At 36.0% G+C, this 22,959-nt stretch overlaps 2 protein-coding genes across 2 annotated transcripts in view; one reads left to right on the top strand and one right to left on the bottom strand.

The window, feature by feature from the left end:
* The window catches only part of Trpgamma (Transient receptor potential cation channel gamma), a 1,754,629-nt gene that overhangs the window by 1,532,496 nt on the left and 199,174 nt on the right, over positions 1 to 22,959 (bottom strand). The window lies entirely within an intron of this gene.
* LOC145682287 (uncharacterized) overlaps positions 15,681 to 22,959 on the top strand; it is an 86,246-nt gene continuing 78,967 nt past the window's right edge. The window contains exon 1 of the mRNA XM_081753865.1: positions 15,681 to 15,878. Coding sequence (XP_081609991.1) covers positions 15,681 to 15,878 — 198 coding nt within the window. The remainder of the gene's footprint in view (positions 15,879 to 22,959) is intronic.

Below are 22,959 nucleotides of genomic sequence, written 5' to 3' on the forward strand. Positions count from 1 at the left end.
ATTATTTTCCTATCAAATTTACCACAAATATACATTTCTCGATTATACACATAATATCAGTATTAAAAGTACCCCCCCTGCAAAATCATTATCAAATTATATTCTTACAAGAAGACAGTTAAGATATGCGACAATAATTTTGGACATTAGTGTACCTTATTTATTTTGCTAAGCATAGAGTTGTCTTGCGAGTCCTGTTCAATTTCGCTAGGAAGGTTTTATTATGTGCTTATGCCAGAAATGTTTATTTACTTCTCTGAGTATATTTATTACTTTATTCACAATACTTGCGCATTATTTGTAAAACAATGGCGGATCCAGGGTATGATCAAGGGAGAGGCTAAACCATACTTTGCACCTTTATCTAATGTAAAGCAGGATTGAAATACATTTTATCCAGTTTATACCTGAGCGTCAAGGGGAGCCCCTGTGTATATAAGTAGATGCATTTTAATTTCACATACCGACTGTGAGCTGTTTGAACCCGAAGAAACCAAATTTATTTAAGAAGCCTTGGACGCTTGCGGAGCTGAAAATATTAAAAGCGACCCTGCGTTTATCAATATTCATTTCAGTTCATAACGAGATTAGAAGAGCGATGATTACGACTTTGCAGGGCATTTAAACTGTTTGATTCACTAACGAAGCAGGCTCCCACAAGACCAATCGGACAAGCATTTCTTCGAAAGGCACTTTCAATAGACACGAAAAATTCTGGCATAAAATTCTTGTCTAATGTGAATAAAGTGTTCCTGGGAACAAATACAGCACGAACTTCAGATTTAACAGCAAGTAACATTGCTTCTTTGAAATACTGTCCCTTAATGACCTGTGACACGGAAGGAACATTTTTGACGTATAGTAATGTTTTAACTGATAAATCCAAGTTTTCACAAGAAAACACCGAAAACTACATTGTTGTATATTGTAGCATGAATGCATCATAGTTATACACAAATATATGTAATTCAAGTAATACAGCTTTTTTTATGTAAAGATAAAATTTCTCATTTAACTTTAGTTTTTGATTGTTGCATATTTACAGCTTTTAGTGCATATTTGCATATTTTCAGTGCATATTTTCGTGATTTTAACGCATATTTGTATGCATATTTTCCCGTTTTTTAGTGCATATCGATCCGAAGTCTAATGATGACTTCACTTTGTGGCTGTCATTTTGACAACACACATGACGTAATATTGGAAATGGAACAATAATTTTCCATGCATCTGCAGAATTCTTCAATGGTAGCATCCGATAGGTCATACTGGCTATGAGCCAGATACTTCCTCTGACTTACACCATATTCCGCATCATCCAGTGGAGTATTTAGAGGGGCTTAAGCCCCCCCCCCCGAAACCTTATTTACTATAGTAAAGTATATGAAATATCTTGCAGAATTTTCACATTTTCAGGCAAAGCTTCCCCCCGAAAGTTAGCAAAGCCCCTCCCAAAACAAAATCGTAAATACGCCACTGGCATCATCCCTTGTCAAACTTAAAACGGGATAATAGTTACTATACTATACAGAATGCTTTCGAAAATCAGGATTGTAAAGAGGATAGTAGTTATGTGTAACTTTGTACTGGTAATTTTTAATTTTATTAGTTGAATAATAGTTTTTGTTTACGGGCTATGCTTCTTCCGAAGTTCCATTTCTATTCTTTTTAGCACTGTGGCTGTTTTTAAACTAAAAATCTAAAGAAGCAGTTCTCATATAAATTTCAAGAATTCTTGTCATAATAGATATTTCAATTTGTCTTGCTTTTAAATTGAAACATTTATTTTTGCCTAGAAAGCGAGATCTAGTTTTAATACATATTATTACACCAAAAATATTATGTGTATGAGAATCAATTTTGGTGTGATTAAATTTTGACATGCCCTTCAGCCTTCTGGAACCTTAACCAAACTTTTAAAATTAAAAATTCCGTAACAGGATTGTCTGTGTGTTAAATTTCGTCTAAATAATTTCAAGTTAAGATTATAACTTCTGAATGTTTCTTTTTTTAATTAATTTCCATATAAATAGTCAGTATATATATATATATATATATATATATATATATATATATATATATATATATATATATATATATATATATATATATATATATATATATGCAACAGTTTATTGCTCTGAAACGGATTATTCTACTTTTTCAATTTCAGTTTTCGGCAAATGTTTGCGCATCTCTTCTGCCATGATTTTTTAAATATGGTTTTTAGCGATCATATTTTGGTTTAGATGATCCATTGATTGTTTTACATTAACTTTTCTGGAAATGTAGAATTAATTCTAGAATATTTTTAGCTTTTAACTAAACAAATGTCAAAAGGCGAGATACACATTTCAATCGTTAGATCTAATACAGCTTATCAAAATGATATGGGTGCATCAAAATCTTCATGCGTAATTTTCGAGAAAATCGACTTGAAAATACCGTAGTTTATACTTTGACTGGTGCAACTGTGAAAGAACGACATCAAGATTTTTTCCTTTAGTTTCTCATAGATCAGTCATTTCCAACTACGTGCTCCATGACGTCATAGTGTACTCGATTCTCAGTAAGTCTCTCGCACAGAACAAAGAGAAGGACAGCAAAGCTAACTTTCATACGAGGCAGTGATGCCAGTTAAACAAGTCGTACTTGATGACTTTTCAGATGCACTATTTGTGGACTTATGACTAATCGAACACTGGTACAACTTATTTCACTCCACCCCACATACTCTGTCTCCCCCCTTTCTTTCTCAGCCTGTTCTCTTTCTCCTGCCTGTGATCATCAAACCCGGCTCCTACGTCATACATTCGGGACTTGGAAATGATTACCATAAATGACTCTTTTATAGAATATTTTAGTCATTTTTATCGATGTTATAACTTTTTTTTTTTTTACTTTAGAGCGTCGATAGAAGAGGAAAGTATAGTAATCGTTAAAAAGAATATGAATTCTAAATGTCAATGAATTTACACGTTTCATACTCCCTATATACCGTACAGACCGCAGTCTTATTCTGTACACCACGTTGAGGAGTTTGGTTTATCACAGTATTCACAACATGAACATTGAATTTTGATTTTTTTTTCATTTCCTTCTCCCTCTCCATTCCCCATTCATAAACTTGAGTAAGATGAATAAATATTTGAAAAGTGAAAATTTTTAACCATTTATATTTGTCGAGTCGAAGGTTATTTTGTTTCATTCTAGTTTGATTGTATTCCACGGACATATTATCAACTTGTATCCTGAGCAGGGGCGCACTCAAAGGGTCTGAACCTCCCAAATCTTCTTAACATACACTTGTACACCTTCTCAATAAAACTATTCTTGTTTAACAGGGAAATGATTGATGTAGCATGAAAATTTTTTTCTTATATTTCATCTGTACTCTTTCTCATTTACAAACGATCTAGTTCTATCATTATTTTCTGAAAATATAGGTGAAAGCATTTTACAATTACTTATCGTCTTTTCGGGTGCAGAATAATACCCGTTCAATTCTACGTACACGTAGTGGCTTGCGTCATTCGACCGTTCCCTACCCTAGAGCTTGGACCTTTCGCAACAAACATTTCTGGGTGCGCGCCTGATCTTGAGCCGTCCCCCCTAAGTTCTTGCTGCCCCCTAAAATTTTCAGGTAGGCTTGCAAATGAACTATGGTAATATGGTGATACTATAATAAGGTTAGATTGCCCCGCCCCCTAACTTCAGCCGGGCCCCCTATATTTTTGGGCTGGCTACCGGCCTGCGTGGATCCCACACGCGGGTGCCCCCCTGACTTTAATTTGGTATAATTTATTTCTCATGAAAAAATCAACAAGAGATAGTTCTGGGTGTTGGAGTTTCTTCAGTCCATTATTTCGGCAAACTCCTAGTACAGTTTTGTTCGTGTCTGGTAAATAAATGTTTCCGTTATAGTTGCAGCATTATATGATTCAATTTAAGATATTCAGCGAGAAAGTTTTGTGCGGTGGTCCGTAACCTTTTTTTGCCGATGACAACTTCCAGTCTCTGAATGACATCCACCATATTACATTAAGTCAAGTAAATATGCTATGTTTCAGTCAAGATATGAATCAACTTCGCAAAAATGGCTAGTACCCACTAATACATTCTTGTAAATCCGTACGAAGCACAAGGGCACAAAAACAGCTCGAAAAAAAAAAAACCACAACAACAGATTTATTTTTCCGTTGACAGATGCTGCTATTAATAAAGGTTTATGATTCGTGCATTTCAATCTTCAGAAACATTCCGACGAGTGAAGTGTGCAGATAGATGCGAAATTAATTGTTTCATGGCTGGCAAGGGAATTGAACGGCGAAAAGTTTAAACAATCAAAAAGGATGTAACAGATGGCGGCAGCTGCAAGAATTAACCAACAACAATAAACAAAGAGATCATAAATAGACAAGCTGCCTTATTGACCCAAGATTATTGCAGGAGTTCGATCAGTGCACGAACATTCCACAAACAATACAGAAGTTTGATGTGGAATACCCCAATAGTTGTTGTACGCATTAATTCTTATAGTTGGATTAACTTTATTTTACTATCCTATGTTTAGACTAATATATTTACGCAATATGGTACATTTTAGTTCTACTAGCAAAAATCATCAAGGTTACATTGGTAAAACAGATCTAATGATTCAGCGTTTCTCAATTTGTGGATCGTAAACCCGGGGTATCTGTCTGTAGCAAGGAAAGAAAGGAAAAGTTTGCTTTCATTTATATAAATTGTTTTAAAAAAATAGTAGGTGCTATGTCTAAAGTAGTAGTAGGTGCTGTGTCGAGTTCTGAACTGAAAAATACTATGCAAAATCCCACATTTTAGTAAATACTGTTATTGGTGACTACCCTATAAGATAAAGGGTATTGAGACATTATTATTATTATTATTATTATTATTATTATTATTATTATTATTATTATTATTATTATTATTATTATTATTATTATTATTATTTGGACGAAAAGAAACAGGTACTTCTGATCAACCGTTCCTTTCCGAAATAGCAAAACTTTCATACAGTTAGTATCTCTGTTCATAAGTTCTCTTAATTTCAATCGACTGATGCAAAATTTTCCCTTTTCTTTGAAATGTTTCCTAGCTCATTGAGTGTCCAATTCCTATGACAGAAGATATGTGATAAGATTTAGCTATATTGAAGGAAGTGAGTTCATTTGTGGCTAAGCGATTGGCGTGGGAGACTCGGATTCAATTCGGGGTGGGAACTTATGCGGTTGGATTCCATGTTAATCAATAGGTCCCATCTCGTATAGTCTCACTGCTGAAAGAGACGTTAAACTCAAAATCAACTGAACTCATTGAAGGAAGTGCCAACCATATTTGTTTTATTCATTTGCTTTTTGCTTCTATTGTTTTTTCTTTTTCTCCATTTCTTCTTTTTACAAAAAAAAAAAAAAAAAAATCTCAGCACTCAGCACTCAGCTAGCAATGGGAACAAATTATGCTACTTTGAACACAAACACAAATTATTGCTATTGTATTAGTTTATCTCTGAAGAACAAGAAAAATTTAAGAATTCATACACTGTAAAAAAAATCATTGTGTTATTTCAACGACATGCCTATGTGTTAACACGATTGTGTTAAAAATATAACACAAACAAGTGGTTAGAACAACTCACTCTCCATTTGGAGTTGTGTGTCAAATGCCGGTAGTTGAAATGACACACAGACGGTATGTTAACACAAGGTGTTGTTTTCTACGTGATTGCCAAATATCTTGGGCATCTAATTATAAAGGCTTATGATTTGAAGCTACAGACAAACACAGTAGAAAGAAATACTTAAACAAATCCAGGTATACGCAAAATTTCATCTTCCACATTTGATGCATTTATTGCTTCTTTTTCTTAGCGATTGTGCACTAGAAGCAACAAACGCATCAACTTTATTAGATGGCAACTGTCGCCGATCATTTGAAAGTGAATATGGAAGAACTATAAAATAAAGTAAATAGACAGTCGTCATTTTGTTATAACATTACATGGCGAGCAGATTTTATCTTATCTAGAACGGTTATCGTCGAGTATACGCGGTTTAAAGGAGCACTCTGATTAGCCAAATTCAAAAGACCTCAACAATCTTCATCATCTCCATGGCCAAATCAGAAGTGCACGCTGCTAATAATCGAAAGATTGGTGGTTCGTGCCCTCCCCCCGCACTGGAGTATTTTTTTTTTACTTGTTTAAAGTGTTTTTTTTAGACTCAGCATAACGTAAACACATTACGCATCTAGACGATTTAACATATTTTGAGGGAGTAATTTTGTGGTTCATTAACGCTTACGGCACGGCTCAACACAGGTTGTGTGTTAAAGACGTAACACCTCCTGTGTTAAACGCCAACACCGCGGGGTATGTGTTCAACTAACACCGCATAGTGGTAGTCACGCTGGAACAACTGCCTTGAGTTAAAATTGAGTTCAATTAACACAACCATTTTTTACTGTGTATTGTTTAATCAGCGCGAGAATTTCCCTCCATTTTCACGTTTTATCGAAAAAATTACATGTTTCTCTTTTTACTAAATTTACCTATGAAATTTCACCAGACTAGAAAAAATTTTCGTTTTATTATGAACACTGGTTAGTGCATGAAATATATATAGGTCCTAAACCAAAGAATATTTAAGTCTTTTAAATCGTTACAACGGAGTTAACTTCTAAAGAAATTGTAATAATACAGTAAAACAGGTTAGAAACTAGTAAATGCTTGCAGTTCTACATTAAAAAAATAGTACAAGTTTAGGAAATACAATCAGAAAATTAACAAATGCCTAAGAGACGAGACATAAAGTTTTCTCGTCTCATTCTTGTAAATTTTGTAGATGTCTCGTAGGGTTGCCGACTTTTGAAAATTGAAATACCGAACACCCTTCTGGAGTACGTACCGTATTCTTTTAAGATTGTGTCATCGCTCGTCAAAAATGTGAATAACCTGAAAGTGTTTATTTCACATAAAATTAACCAATTCGGAGTTCGAATCTAATAACTTTAGTTACTTTTGAAGCATTCATTAAACTTACTTATTCCAGTTTTGGCTAAGTAGGCACATGTAATTTTTGTAGTCTACCATCAATAATAAATCGTATTTAAAGGAGAAAGCAAATATAATTGGCAATATAATTATGGCATGCACAAAATATAGAGTACCGAGTATCCGGCACGTGACTATCCGGCCTAGTTTTATTTTATCGTAATTAAATGAGGAAGACAAGGCATTACATTGGCCATATTTCCAAGGCATTGAAAACTTGTGTCTCCTACGATCTTCCTACGTATCGTGTGCAAAATGCAGGTTGTGACAGGAAAAGAGCAGCGTTCTGCTCCTTGTTCATTGTTTCGTCAGGGTGTAACGGGCCTCAATACAGTACGCTTGCCCCTCTTTGTGATTACAACTGTACAGTACGGACAGTACTGTATTCGTAAATTGTTCTTGGGGTACACTTAATATTCATAAAGAAATGAATTCATAGGACTCCGGCCTATCCCGCCTGCCGTTCCGCCACATTAGCCTGGAAACTCGGGAGTCTATTGTACTTCAAAAATAAGTCTTACCAGCTTCGCTAGGGCTGATAATGTCTCATAATGCCTACATACTTTTCCTAGATCTAGATCCATTATTTAATTAGAAGGTATAGCTGAGGATGAAGCTACGTTCTTTGAAAATGTACTTTTGTTGACTACCAGTTTTGATAAGTTCAGTTAAATTTTCCTACCTTCAACTCTTCAGTAAATTCTGCGTAGAAAAGGTCGATATCAAAGCGAATTATAAGCTCTACCTTTAATCATGTTCATCGATAAACGATTCCTTTCGTCACTCCAAAGATTCTTCATAACATTGGATATGCGTTCGATATAGCAGTTACTTGGAGGTGACTACACTAGACTCTCTCTAATCCGGCCATTCCTGGCACATATGGGTACCGCATTAGCGGAAGTGCCGGATTATTGAGTGTCTGACATTTATTTGATTTATTTATTTATCTTGTTTTTTTATTTAATTTGAAAACATAGGGGATATAGTGTATTGTAATAATTGCTAGTCCAACATTGAACTCAGCAGCAATGGCTTTCTGCGGAGAGCCTCCATTTAGCTTCTAAAATTTCGAGTTTCTGCTTGAAGTCTCCTTTTAGAAGACATGATTCCGAACTGTAAAGAATACTACAATTTCGAATACGTACAGTATATAAAGCATTGTTTAACTAAGCATTTGTTGCGCATGCGCACAATAATTCACTGTGCACGTGTTTTTGGTTGGATGTGCGCCAGGTTACTGAGAGGCCGGACTATACTGAGGGCCGGATTAGCGAGAGTCTAGTATAGTAAGAGGAAAAAATACCGAACATTTGACGTCCAGTCGTTTGGTCGTACAGGACACCGGACAAGGACGGTTGGCCAACAATACCGAACGGTTGGCAACCCTAATGTCTCGTCTCATCTCGATTCTCGAAGAAATCTTTCTCGTCTCGTTTTGATTCTGGAAAAACTTTCATCGACTCGTTTTGTTTTATAAATTCATGTACAAAATTTATTTTACTTCTTAATTTCATCTAGAAGTTATCAGAACGTTTCCGCGTCACCAGAAGTCCAAGAAGAGTTTGATATAACAACACTTAAACCAAACTTCTTATTGTAGTATATCGTGTAATGACTTAGTATCTTTAAATGATGACTTTTCATTATGTTTCTGCAATCAATTTATCTATTTATAACTTTTATCCTATGAATCATGTAAGAGTAAAGCAGTTTGAGATGATTAAGCGTCACTTCCGTCGCAATAGAGATATAAGATTGGAGGTGAAATTGAGTTCTTGACCCACTGAATGATTCAGTGGTCAAGAACACAATTTCATCTCCAATCTTATTTCTACTCCTTACAAGATACCCAAAATCTTCCATATCTTGAAAGTTAATATTGATTCCAATAGACCAATAATGATAAGAGATATAAAAAAAACTGTTTCTGATATAGGTTCAGTATTGATTCCAATAGAGTAATAATGATAAGAGATATAGAAATAACTGTTTCTGATATAGGTTCAGTATTGATTCCAATAGACCAATAATGATAAGATATATCAAAAAACTGTTTCTGATATAGGTTCAATATTGATTCCAATAGATCAATAATGATAAGAGATATCAAAAACTGTTGTTGATATAGGTTCAATATTGATTCGAATAGACCAATAATGATAAGATATATAAAAAAAACTATTTCGGATATAGAGTCAGTATTGATTTCAATGGATCAATAATGATAAGAGATATAAAAAACTGTTTCTGATATAGAGTCAGTATTGATTCCAATAGACCAATAATGATAAGAGATATCAAAAACTGTTTCTGATATAGAGTCAGTATTGATTCCAATAGACCAATAATGATAAGAGATATAAAAAACTGTTTCTGATATAGGTTCAGTATTGATTCCAATAGACCAATAATGATAAGAGATATAAAAAAAACTGTTTCTGATATAGGTTCAGTATTGATTCCAATAGACCAATAATGATAAGAGATATAAAAAACTGTTTCTGATATAGGTTCAGTATTGATTTCAATTGACCAATAATCATAAGAGATGTCAAAAAACTGTTTCTGATATAGGTTCAGTATTGATTACAATAGACCAATAATGATAAGAGATATCAAAAAACTGTTTCTGATATAGGTTCAGTATTGACTTCAATTAACCAATAATGATAAGAGATATCAAAAAACTGTTTCTGATATAGGTTCAGTATTGATTCCAATCGACCAATAATGATAAGAGATATCAAAAAACTGTTTCTGATATAGGTTCAGTACTGATTCCAATAGACCAATAATCATAAGAGATATCAAAAAAACTGTTTCTGATATAGGTTCAGTATTGATTTCAATTGACCAATAATGATAAGAGATATCAAAAAACTGTTTCTGATATAGGTTCAGTATTGATTACAATAGACCAATAATGATAAGAAATATAAAAAAGTTTCTGACATAGATTCACTTTTGATTCCAATAGAGCAACAATGATAAGATATTTTTTAAAAAACGTTTTGGTATAGATTCAGTCTCATATCATGTATTGTTATTAGAGGCAAAAGAAGGCCAATCACTGCTGTTTTCACTTCCTGTTGGTTGGTAAAGTATCATGATTTCAAGAAGTCCGGCATGAAGCAAAACAAATAGTAATTCGAAGGAGCAAGGTCAGGACTATATGTCAGGTATGGTACTAGATCTATACCATCAAGTTTCTGACTTTTATGTTGCGTTGTTTGAGCCGAGTGTGGATTTTCGTTATCCTGTTCAGCAGGAAGCGATTTCTGTTCACCAATGCAGGATATTTTTGGTGTAGTGCACCATACATCTGCTCCAAGTGTTCGGAATAAAGGTTGGCATAGATGGTATTCTGTTGCAGCAGGGAGCGCTTTCTGTTCATCAATGCAGGATATTTCTGGTGTAGTGCACCATACATCTGCTCCAAGTGTTCGGAATAAAGGTTGGCATTGATGGTATTCTGTTGCAGCAGGGAGCGCTTTCTGTTCATCAATGCAGGATATTTTTGGTGTAGTGCACCATACATCTGCTCCAAGTGTTCGGAATAAAGGTTGGCATTGATGGTATTCTGTTGCAGCAGGGAGCGCTTTCTGTTCATCAATGCAGGATATTTTTGGTGTAGTGCACCATACATCTGCTCCAAGTGTTCGGAATAAAGGTTGGCATTGATGGTATTCTGTTGCAGCAGGGAGCTCTTTCTGTTCACCAATGCAGGATATTTTTGGTGTAGTGCACCATACATCTGCTCCAAGTGTTCGGAATAAAGGTTGGCATTGATGGTATTCTGTTGCAGCAGGGAGCTCTTTCTGTTCATCAATGTAGGATATTTCTGGTGTAGTGCACCATACATCTGCTCCAAGTGTTCGGAATAAAGGTTGGCATTGATGGTATTCTGTTGCAGCAGGGAGCGCTTTCTGTTCATCAATGTAGGATATTTCTGGTGTAGTGCACCATACATCTGCTCCAAGTGTTCGGAATAAAGGTTGGCATAGATGGTATTCTGTTGCAGCAGGGAGCGCTTTCTGTTCATCAATGCAGGATATTTCTGGTGTAGTGCAGCATACATCTGCTCCAAGTGTTCTTAATAAAGTTTGGCATAGATGGTATTCTGTTGCAGCAGGGAGCGCTTTCTGTTCATCAATGCAGGATATTTCTGGTGTAGTGCACCATACATCTGCTCCAAGTGTTCGGAATAAAGGTTGGCATTGATGGTATTCTGTTGCAGCAGGGAGCGCTTTCTGTTCACCAATGCAGGATATTTCTGGTGTAGTGCACCATACATCTGCTCCAAGTGTTCGGAATAAAGGTTGGCATTGATGGTATTCTGTTGCAGCAGGGAGCGCTTTCTGTTCATCAATGCAGGATATTTCTGGTGTAGTGCAGCATACATCTGCTCCAAGTGTTCGGAATAAAGGTTGGCATTGATGGTATTCTGTTGCAGCAGGGAGCGCTTCCTGTTCACCAATGCAGGATATTTTTGGTGTAGTGCACCATACATCTGCTCCAAGTGATCGGAATAAAGGTTGGCATTGATGGTATTCTGTTGCAGCAGGGATCGCTTTCTGTTCATCAATGCAGGATATTTTTGGTGTAGTGCACCATACATCTGCTCCAAGTGTTCGGAATAAAGGTTGGCATTGATGGTATTCTGTTGCAGCAGGGAGCTCTTTCTGTTCATCAACGTAGGATATTTCTGGTGTAGTGCACCATACATCTGCTCCAAGTGTTCGGAATAAAGGTTGGCATAGATGGTATTCTGTTGCAGCAGGGAGCGCTTTCTGTTCATCAATGCAGGATATTTTTGGTGTAGTGCACCATACATCTGCTCCAAGTGTTCGGAATTAAGGTTCGCATTGATGGTATTCTGTTGCAGCAGGGAGCGCTTTCTGTTCACCAATGCAGGATATTTTTGGTGTAGTGCAGCATACATCTGCTCCAAGTGTTCGGAATAAAGGTTGGCATTGATGGTATTCTGTTGCAGCAGGGAGCGCTTTCTGTTCACCAATGCAGGACAGTTTTGGTGTAGTGCAGCATACATCTGCTTCAAGTGTTCGGAATTAAGGTTGGCATTGATGGTAATCCTGATAGGAACGAATTCGAAGTGAATTAACCTCTTGTAGTTCCACCACACAGAGAGCATGACTTTCTGCTAGAAACGGTCTGTTTGACAACCGGTTCTCGAAGTTGACCATCTCATCCACTGCTTTTGCATATTCTGATATAGGAAAAACATCCTATTTTCGTAATCTGTAATACTCCTTTTTAGCAAACGCACAACACGCGGATGTTAGCACACATTTACTTTCCTCTGGGCCTGAGCTGGTGTTAATTCATGTGACACAATGTGGCTGCTCCTGATTTTCCGAGTTCGTGAAGGTGACACACTACTGTGGACTGAAACATTCAAAATTGGTTCGATAATCGCCGTGTGCTTGTGGATGAATTCTCTTCAATAGCGTGTTGTGTGACTTCGGATTCTGTTACTCTGCTGCGACAGGACCTTGGCTGATCTTCGGCATTTCTATACCCTGCAAGAAATTTCTGAAAGTAACTAGTTGTTGTGCTGTGATCCCTTTTGCATGATAGCTTTTTGGGATTGTTGCTGCCGCGCTATGCACTAGTTCGATCTCATAAAGTAACAATTCACGTATCAGACGTTATTGAGTATTCTTATTGAGACGTATGGTATTGAGTACTCTCCGTCTCTGAAACTTAAAACTGACTGAACATACTGACGGCATGGCGGCCTGTGTGTTGAATGTCTTCTGTCACACTACACTTTCGGCCACTTGGCCACTTTGACCTTGTACTTATGGTTGATCACGGCGTACGAATTCACCTGCTACTTGGATTGGAAAATATTGCAAGACTTATGACTCAACCTTGTAGTATGACGTCTGTATCCACGGGAGGCATGGGGAAGCCGGACCCCCTAAATTTTTACTAGGCCGTCCTAAAATTTTCACGGTAGGCTTGCAAATGAACTATAATATGGTTTGTTCGGGCCCCCCTAACATTTTTGGGCTGGTTACGGGCCTGCAGTATGGACTTCAAAATTAAGAATTAGGATGTTTCCATTCTTTTAATTGCTGTTTCATCGGTAATTATGAATTGGACGTTTCTTTAATTTTCTTAAAACGAGTTCTAAGACATTTGCATTCTGTTTCGTGTTTTGTCAAATGATCGATCAAGTGTCAGTAGTTGCAACTCTTATGAAATAGTCCTTCACCATAGACTGCAGCACCTATTTGCAGACAATTTGTTTATGCACAATTCTTCGTTCAAAATATAAAATATTCGTTCACCACAGACGCTTGGATCTTCTCCAATATCACCAATGTTTATGCACAATATCACGCTGGTGAACTATATTGTGCAATTTCCAATGACGCCTGGTATATTGACAGAAAAAATGAAATGAAATCTTTAAGTTTAACGTCCCACGCCTTTGCCGGTTAGGCTAAAGGAGACGGTGATAATGAGAAATAAATGAAATTGTGGAATGAAGAAAGTGGAAGGAAACGGGAGAACCCCGAGAAAACCCACGAGCACGGTGTTTGTCCACCACAAAGTCCACACGGCGCGAGTTGGCATCGAACAAGGGACCCCAAGCACGGGAGCTGAACGCTCTACCACTGAGTCACCGCGCCCCCCTAGGTATATTGACAGATGTTGGTCGTTCATACCTCGGCTCATCTTACAGACTTTCAGGACTACGTCATGTCCATTTGGCAGCAGAAGGAGATTGAAATGAAGTGAAATCTTTCATATTAACGTCCCACGTTATGCCCGTTAAGGAAAGGGAAACGGATGATTAAGGCAAGTGAATGATGATGGAAATATTGGTGGAATGAGAATGTAAGAGAAAATGGGGATACCCCAAGAATAATCCTCATATTGTCCACCATAAACTTACTTGGTCGGGGATCGAACCAGGGACGTCACACAAAAGAGGTAAGAACACCACTACTGAGCCCAGTAGCGTACGCAGGAATTTATTTCGGGAGGGGTCCAAACTCAATATGAGGGTATTTTAAACTAAAATTCCTGAAATTACCCCTAAAATTAGGCTAAATTTACACAAAAGTCGAAATTTCGGGGGGGGGCCGGACCCCCAGGACCCACCCCCTGTGTACGTCCCTGACTGAGCCACCATGCCCAAATAATATAGTAATGTAGTATTGTAAAATATGACAGGTGAAATAGTATTAAAATATCATAAGAAATTGCATTGTCTATATCAAAAGCATTTTTTTTACTGCACAGTTTCTTCCACATATGTTTCCTTCTAGTTTCTGTTAGGATTTTTGGATTTCGCTTTTTCTATATATATATAGAAAAAAATGTTTATTGGCAAGGAACGTGGCCGACATTAAACAGAGCAGCTGCCGCTCTTAAGATGCTTCAATGGAAGAACTTTCCAGAACAGATTCTCTTCGCTTTTTATTTTTTCCCAGAAATGAAAAACAAAGAAATAAAAGAAAACATTTAAACATTTCTTGTCAAACATTTCACAGGCTGGGAGAGTAAGAAACAAAAGAAAGGAAAAAAAAACTTCTCTTCAGACTTCTTGAACAAAACTCTAAAGAATCTAACTGTTCTTCTTTTATCCTAGAAAAGTCCTTAAGCGAACAAAAACAAACCTAACATTGTGTGCATTGCTTTTATGGAAAACAAAAATAAAGGAAAACTTTTCGTGCCCTAAGAGCACCACGTGTCAATATGTATTTAGAGGTTATCTAAGGTCAACGATAATTGCTTTTGTTTAATATTTATTCATTCAAATAGCAGAAAATGAGTAAGTAAAAATCTGAATACTCAAGTGCAGTATAACAATCCTCCACAAGTTAGTCAAAAGTATTGTACAGTTCGCAGCAAAAAAAAACTGTAACATGAGCATGTGAGTTTATTGTGAAACGATGAAGTCTTTTGCTCGAAAATAAATGTGCAGGGGAGGACGCCGAGGTTTCTCCTAGCGTGATTCGTACCACTTAGACGTTATGTTGATTCCTTGCGCTGCTGTTAGGTGTAGTTTCACAATAAACTTACATGCTCATGTTGCAGTTTTTTTTTTTTTTTTTTACTGCGGACTGTACAAACACAAATGCAAAGTGGTATTATACAATACATACGAGGTGTATTCAAAAAGTATCGAACCTTATTTCTTCCCGCGTAAACCAATGAAGCGCGGGAGACTTTCTTTAATGTAGATAATAGAGGGAACATCCGTGCGTAGTCGTGAAGTTTTTTCCCTTCTGCAGAAATAGTCAGTCTCTGGCAGTCGACCAAGAGTGAAGACGTGTAGTCAGTAGTCGTCGAAATTCAGTTTTTTGTTATATATATATATATATATATATATATATATATATATATATATATATATATATATATATATATATAAAACTTGATCAGCGATATTGCATCAAATTTTGCCAAAAGCTTGGCGACACCCAAGCGGAAACTATTCAGTCGGATCGATACATTCAATTTTGAACGAGAATTTAGGCATGAGTGGTGTTTGCGAAATTTGATTTACGCTTTCGTCGCCAAACTCAACATTCCTGTGTATCGTCAGGCTCCCTACTCACTCGACATGGCTCCGTGTGACATTTGGTTATTTCCTAAGCTGAAAATACCAATCAAAGGGACCCGATTTGAGTCAAGAGAAGACGTTATGTGGAGTGCGACAGCACAGTTGCTCGCCATTCCAAAACCTGCGTTTCAGAAGTGTCTCCAACAATGGCGGGAGCACTGGGAGAAGTGTGTACATTACCAAGAAGACTACTTTAAGGTTCGTGTAATGGGACAAGTTTTGCCGATAGATGTCACTACAGTCTTCGTATCTCTCTCATGCATTTTTTACCCTTCACGAAAATTTACATAACAGTTCTATTGTTAAAGGTTTGGATATCCATTTCAACAATCAAGCCATTTCAACAATGAAGAAAATTCTAAATAAAAAAATCGGCACTTATTGTTCCCTTTAATAAGTTATGAAGTTCCTTCTCTAAAAATTTGAAGTCTCTACGTTGAAATTTGTAAAAGAAATTGTAAATTTTCCTGAAAGGTAAAAAATGCATGGGAGAGATACGAAGACTGTACTGCCATCTATTGACAAATCTTGTCCCATAAAACCAACTTTAAAGGGGATTAGTGCTTCGGATTACCAAATCAGTAAATGTATTTTTACCAACCAAACGTTCTTTCTGAACACTCCACGTACTGTATATATATTGGTATGTTTATACGTCCCACTCAAAATAGAAGTTAGCGCTCCCTCGTAGTATATAAGGCTATACTATGACTAACGAGTAGAATAGTCGTTAACACTCTCGCCGTGTTTGAGTGGTCCTGAGTTCGATTCTTCTTGGAGAGACAATTTCGAAACGGTGTAAAAGCTTTTACAGACTAGCTATCCCGAGTGGGGCTTTTTCCAGAGTTTTTCTAATTCACACCAGCTAAATGTCAGGATGACACATAACGCAATTATCCCATGTCTGTTTCTTCCTTTTCTATTTCCCTTGGTAGTGGTCTTGCCGAGGGACATCGTCTCTCATACATAACGTTCTGAAATCGCCACAGATGTCGAAAGCTCAGAAATATAATTCCTAATTCCAAACAGCAATTGTGATACATAAGCATCTCAGAAAATGAAATAAAATTATATTTAAGAACAAAATAATTTTAAAAAAATATCAAAGTAAATACAAATCGTACTGAGAAGTAAAAACAATCAATATTCAGTTTTCAAGAATATTAAATTTAGAAAATCCTACTTATACACGACTAAAAAGAAAATCATTGGAGAAGTGTTTTTTTTTTAAATACTTTTAAAAAGTCCTATTTATTCATGACTAAAAAGAAAAGCGTGTGAAGCTGCTTTCAAATAAATTACTTTTATAAAAAATATTTATGCATTAGTAAAAAGAAAAGCATGGGAAGTTGTTTTTTACAAATTTACTTCTTAGAATAACCCTATTTATGCATGACTAAAGAAAAGTATATGGAGCTGTTTTCAAGAAAATTACTTTTAGAAAATCCTACTTATACACGACTTAAAAGAAAATAATGGGAGAGCTGGTTTGAAGAAAATTACTTTTAAAAAATCCTATTTGGCCATGACTAAAAAGAAAAGCATGGGAGCTGTTTTCAAGAAAATTACTTTCATAAAATAAATATTTATGCATGAGTACAATGAAAAGCATGGGGACAATCTCCTATATAAAATGAATTCATAAATTTTTCAATTTCTGCGAATCGTTGAGTTCGAAAACCAGTCGTCTCCATCGAAACTAATTTGAGAGGAGAGACGAACAAAACTAAATTAGTCAATATGCATCTGACATATAAGTTTGTTTTCATTTTTGGACCGTAGGATAAGGCAGTTTCTACGGTCCAAAAATGAGAACAGCCCTATATGCAACCACATATGACAGCGGTGTCTTTGGAAAGGATGTTATTGAGGAAGAATTAAAGTGCATGTACAGTGTCGTGTGTATATATAGATCTAACTGAATGAAGTAAGTAAGTGAATAAAATATAAATAAATGAAAGTAAATTTTGTTCCTATAATTTGTCCTATGTTAGACATTTTTTCCCTTACGTCTTCCATCCAAGGCTATTGCCCCAAACTCCAGCGTCCTCTTTGGAAATGAGAACGTCCTCTAGGGGTGCGTTGACAACCATTGGTCTACAAGGCATAACCGTGTGATATAAAACTAGAAATTTAATTTAATTTCATAATAAGAATTTTAATTATATTATTATTATTATTATTATTATTATTATTATTATTATTATTATTATTATTATTATTATTATTATTATTATTATTATTGAGTGTCTATATAATGTGCTGGATATGTTGCTGCTTCTGTTGCACACGTTGAAGGGGCCAATCATCCACACCTACAGAACAATTCGAATGCTCTTTGATGTGATGTATAAAGACGCTTCAACGATACGCTCATATAGATGGGCAAGGAATTGAATTTTCTTAGCGTATACCAATGACCTCAAGTGGCCCTAGATATACGTACAAGATGTGATCGAAAAGTAAGGTGAATATAGTTGCACAGCGCCACCTATCGACATTGCATCCATTTCAACAAGTAAGTCCGATAGCCTGAACCTTTGAGATAGTCAGTTTCGAGTTTGAACGAATTGTGACGTGTCAGTTGGCTTCTAGACGTAGAAGAGTGAGGATGTGTGAAGAGTGTCTGTCGCGCGTCATCATTAACTTATGTTTTAAACTGCAGAAAAGTGCGAAAGAAGCTCGTAAAATATTAAAACCAGTGTAAGCTGGGAAGGGGTGACATTGAAGAGTGTTTACAAGTGGATGAGTGATTCAAAAGTAGCAAGGGATCGGTTGAAAACGAGCAACGATCGGGACGTCCTCCTACGTCAAAAAAACAGATGAAAACGTGCAAAAGCTGTCACAAATGATCCGTTCAAACAGACGAATGAGTGTACGAGAGCTTTCCGAAGAACTAAACTTCTCGTATGGGCCCACGAAAAGCATTTTAATCGTCGATTAAATGGGCAAATGGCTTCCTTCTTCAGCATAAAAAACGCGCCGTGCCACACCATGCTTTTGATCCACGTGTTTTTGGCCCAAAAAAAAAATGTTCCTGTCTGTCCATATTAGCTGTGCTCTCTAGATACGACTTCTGGCTCTTTCCAAAAATTAAAACCGTGCTTAAAATAAAATGTTTTTTGACACCATTCCTGACATTGAGAGGGGCACGACAGAGCAGGCAGCTGAAAGCTCTTCCAAAAGAAGCCTTCCACAAATGCTTCCAGTAATGGATTCAATGTTGCTAGCCTAAGACAGTACTTTGAAGGAGATTAAATCAAATTCCTTTGTATGTTTATTACTTTGTTTCTAATAAATTCCATGTAAGCTTATTACTTTGTTTCTAATAAATTCCATGTAAGCTTATTACTTTGTTTCTAATAAATTCCATGTAAGCTTATTACTTTGTTTCTAATAAATTCCATGTAGGCTTATTACTTTGTTTCTAATAAATTCCATGTAAGCTTATTACTTTGTTTCTAATAAATTCCATGTAAGCTTATTACTTTGTTTCTAATAAATTCCATGTAAGCTTATTACTTTGTTTCTAATAAATTCCATGTAGGCTTATTACTTCGTTTCTAATAAATTCCATGTAAGCTTATTACTTTGTTTCTAATAAATTCCATGTAAGCTTATTACTTTGTTTCTAATAAATTCCATGTAAGCTTATTACTTTGTTTCTAATAAATTCCATGTAAGCTTATTACTTTGTTTCTAATAAATTCCATGTAAGCTTATTACTTTGTTTCTAATAAATTCCATGTAGGCTTATTACTTTGTTTCTAATAAATTCCATGTAAGCTTATTACTTTGTTTCTAATAAATTCCATGTAAGCTTATTACTTTGTTTCTAATAAATTCCATGTAGGCTTATTACTTCGTTTCTAATAAATTCCATGTAAGCTTATTACTTTGTTTCTAATAAAATTATTCTCCGTAATTTTTGATCATACTTCGTAATAGTCCAAAGATGTTAAATCTATTCACTTCAGATTTCATTCACCGTAGAGAAAAATGACCTGGATACGTTTCTTATTGTTCACATTCATAGTTACTTTAAACGAAACAAAAGAAGTCATGATTTTCTTTTTTTTTTCAGAGTGTTAAATCGCCCTGTATTATAATAGGAGTGTTTAGCCTAGTATTGCATTTTTAAAGTGAGATTTTATCTAAAGTTCCAAGGTATTATTATATTAGGGAAAGCACAGGAATGCTAAACGCTACTTACATTCAGTTATACTACTTACGAAACCCATGCTAGACTCTAGGTCAACTGCTATATTATTAGCCGATACTTACAAGCTTCAGGAGAAAGAAACGAACGGTACTTGAAATATATTTTGAATGTTCTGTACAAGATGGCGTCTCCGGCTCATCATTGCTTTCGACATTTTCTTAACTGAATGAGATTTTGTAACGCGATCTGAAGTTAGGACATTATAAAATCATCAAAAACGTAATATACCTCAGAAGCCTTAACGAAAACTAGATAAGTTCGTTTACCTAATCATAAGTTCTTTTCGTTTGCTTATATTAATCCGATACAACAAGCAGTAGATGAAGCCTCCCTTTATTGTTCGCTGCGAACCTGTTGATAGACTTAGAGGTATAAAAGCCCTTAATAAAGTTCCCGAGAACAGTCATTGTTCCTGAAGGAAAAGCATACAGAACAAAAGATAGTCGCACACAATGAAGGCTCCAGCAGAGACAGAAAGAGAGAAGAAGGTAACTGAGATAGAATCTCCAGACTCTCTGAGATAATGTTCTCAAAAAGGATACGTCATTTTCTAAGAAACAGAAAAAATAAATGTCCTTGATATAATAACTAGGGGAACAATAGTCCTTTAACTTATGTAAGGTAAGGAGATCAGCAAGATATCAACCAGCAATACACGTTATACGACATATTTACCATGTTTAATCTTACATTTGCGTAGGTGTTACCAAGAAAGATTAATTAAAATCAATTCTACTGAGTGATTCGAGGAGTTGGAATACAGCTAAATGAAATTATGTTTCATTTAAGTTAAAGAAAAAACGTCATGACTCTCTTATATCACATGTAAGAAAGGGTAGTTCCTGTTTTGTTTGTTTTGAAACAACAATGATATATTGGCTAAAATTTTAAACTTCAGAATGATGTTAGCATCGCACAATCTTGATATCGTACGTCAGGTGTAATGAAGAACAAGGACGTCGAATCGAAAATGAGTATCGACAAGAATTGAACAGTGTTTAACTTATTTTACAAGAAATATCAAAGACTTAAGTTCAAAATACAGAATTAGAAGAAATGAACACCTGCGTCTATCTGGAACAGAATGTATTAATAGTTGGTAACATCAAAGAGGAAATTAAGAGGCGTGTTAAGATAGACTGGCAATGGTGAAATGAAAAAAAGTAGGAAGAAACGGGAAAACCCCGAGAAAACCCACGCACACTGTGTTCTTCCACCACGGCTTAAGTGTGGATCAAACCGGGCACCCCACGCACTAGAGGTGAACGCTCTACTAGCGAGCCACTGCAGCCCGCTAACAAAATGAGATATTCACAATCTGCACATTACACAACGGATCATGGAGAGCTGTATGCTGTAGGGCTCATCCGTAAAGGTTAGAAGAGAAAGGTTGATTGTGTACCAAAGGGTCACCTGTTCTGTTTCCTCAGTTCTATGAGCAACTGGGTTCTCAGTTCTCTGTCCAATTGTTCTACTTTCTCAGTTCTATAAGCATCTGCTCTACTCTCTCTCTCAGTTGTAAAGTACCTGTTCTATTTTCTTAGTTCTATAAGCACCTGTTCTACTATCTAAGTTCTATAAGATCTGTTCTACGTTCTCAGTTCTATAAGCACCAATTCTACTTTCTCAGTTATATAAGCCTCTGTTCTACTTTCTCAGTTCTATAAGCATAGTACCTATTCTACTTTCTCACTTCTATAAGCATATCTTCTACTTTCTTAGTTCTATAAGCACCCGTTCTATTTTCTCAGTTCTATAAGCGTCTATTCTACTTTCTCAGTTCTATAAGCACCTTTCTACGTTCTTAGTTCTATAAGTACCTGTTCTATTATCTCAGTTCTGAAAACGCCTGTTCCACTTTCTAATTTCTACAAAGGCCTGTTCTATTATCTCAGTTCTACAAACGTCTGTTCTACTTTCAAATTCTTTTTCCTCCTTACAGCCATTCAATTCTATCCAACTCTAAAAAAACACACTTAAATATCAAACATGGAGATCTGTCGTAATACATCATTCATTCTTTTCTTCCTAAGTTCTTCTCTTTTACTGTATTAACACAAAACAAAAATAGGATCTCTAAGCCAAAATTCTACGATTGGACAAAAATCTGTTAATCTTAGGTGTCCGAATGATTTGTGATCACCCAAAGAGTTTGTAATTATATATGAAAAGATGAAATCTTGACAGGCTGACTGACTGATCAACTTATTGGCGATAATATTAATTGATGGGACACCCGAGTTCAATTCTAGGCCGGAAATTGAAATGAAATGAAATCTTTAAATTTTGCAACCCACGGTTATGCCGGCTAGGCTAAAGTAGACGATGATAATGAGTAATACATGAAATGGCGGAAAAAAGAAAATGGAGGAAACGAGAGAACCCCGAGGAAACTCACACATAAGGTGTTTGCCCACCACAAAATTCACTTGGCGCGAGCTGAGATCGAGCCGGGGACTCCATACAGCAGAGGTGAACGCTCTACCACTGAGCCACCGCAGCCCCTTAACTATAGGCGGTAGTTCATGTGGTTTGGATCCCACATTAAACTGTAAGTCCACGTCTTATATTGTCTCGCCTCTGAAAGGACGTTAAACTAAAATCAAATCAAATATTGATTGAATTGGTGGACTGAAGACAGTGAGAGGAAATGGAAAAGCCCCGAGTAAATCTATGCGCAAAGTGTTTGTTAACCACAAAAGGCACTTGGTGAGAGCTAGGTATTCCACGTACGCACTTTAAAACCTTAATAGGAAAACTTTTTATAAGTAGCATGTGCGTCACTGGTCGAAGTATATGGGTCATAGTTAAGAGTGTGTCACAGTTAGGACAAAGTACGTCATTGTTATGATAATGTATTTCATTTTTAAAAAAATCAAATAGCAATAGATACGTAAGTTCTTAGTCAAAAGTGTTATTTTTTCATATGTAGTGCATAAATATATAAACTATTAACTGCATCAGATTGGTATAATTTTCAACACCAAAAAGTTTCTTTTTTTCTAGATTTTCTCAAAAACTACGTATGTGAATTTTCTCTTTAGCATGTTATGTGGT

This window comes from Thermobia domestica, chromosome 3 (genome assembly GCF_964235325.1).
Source record: "Thermobia domestica chromosome 3, izTheDome1.hap1.1, whole genome shotgun sequence".
NCBI lineage: Eukaryota > Metazoa > Arthropoda > Insecta > Zygentoma > Lepismatidae > Thermobia > Thermobia domestica.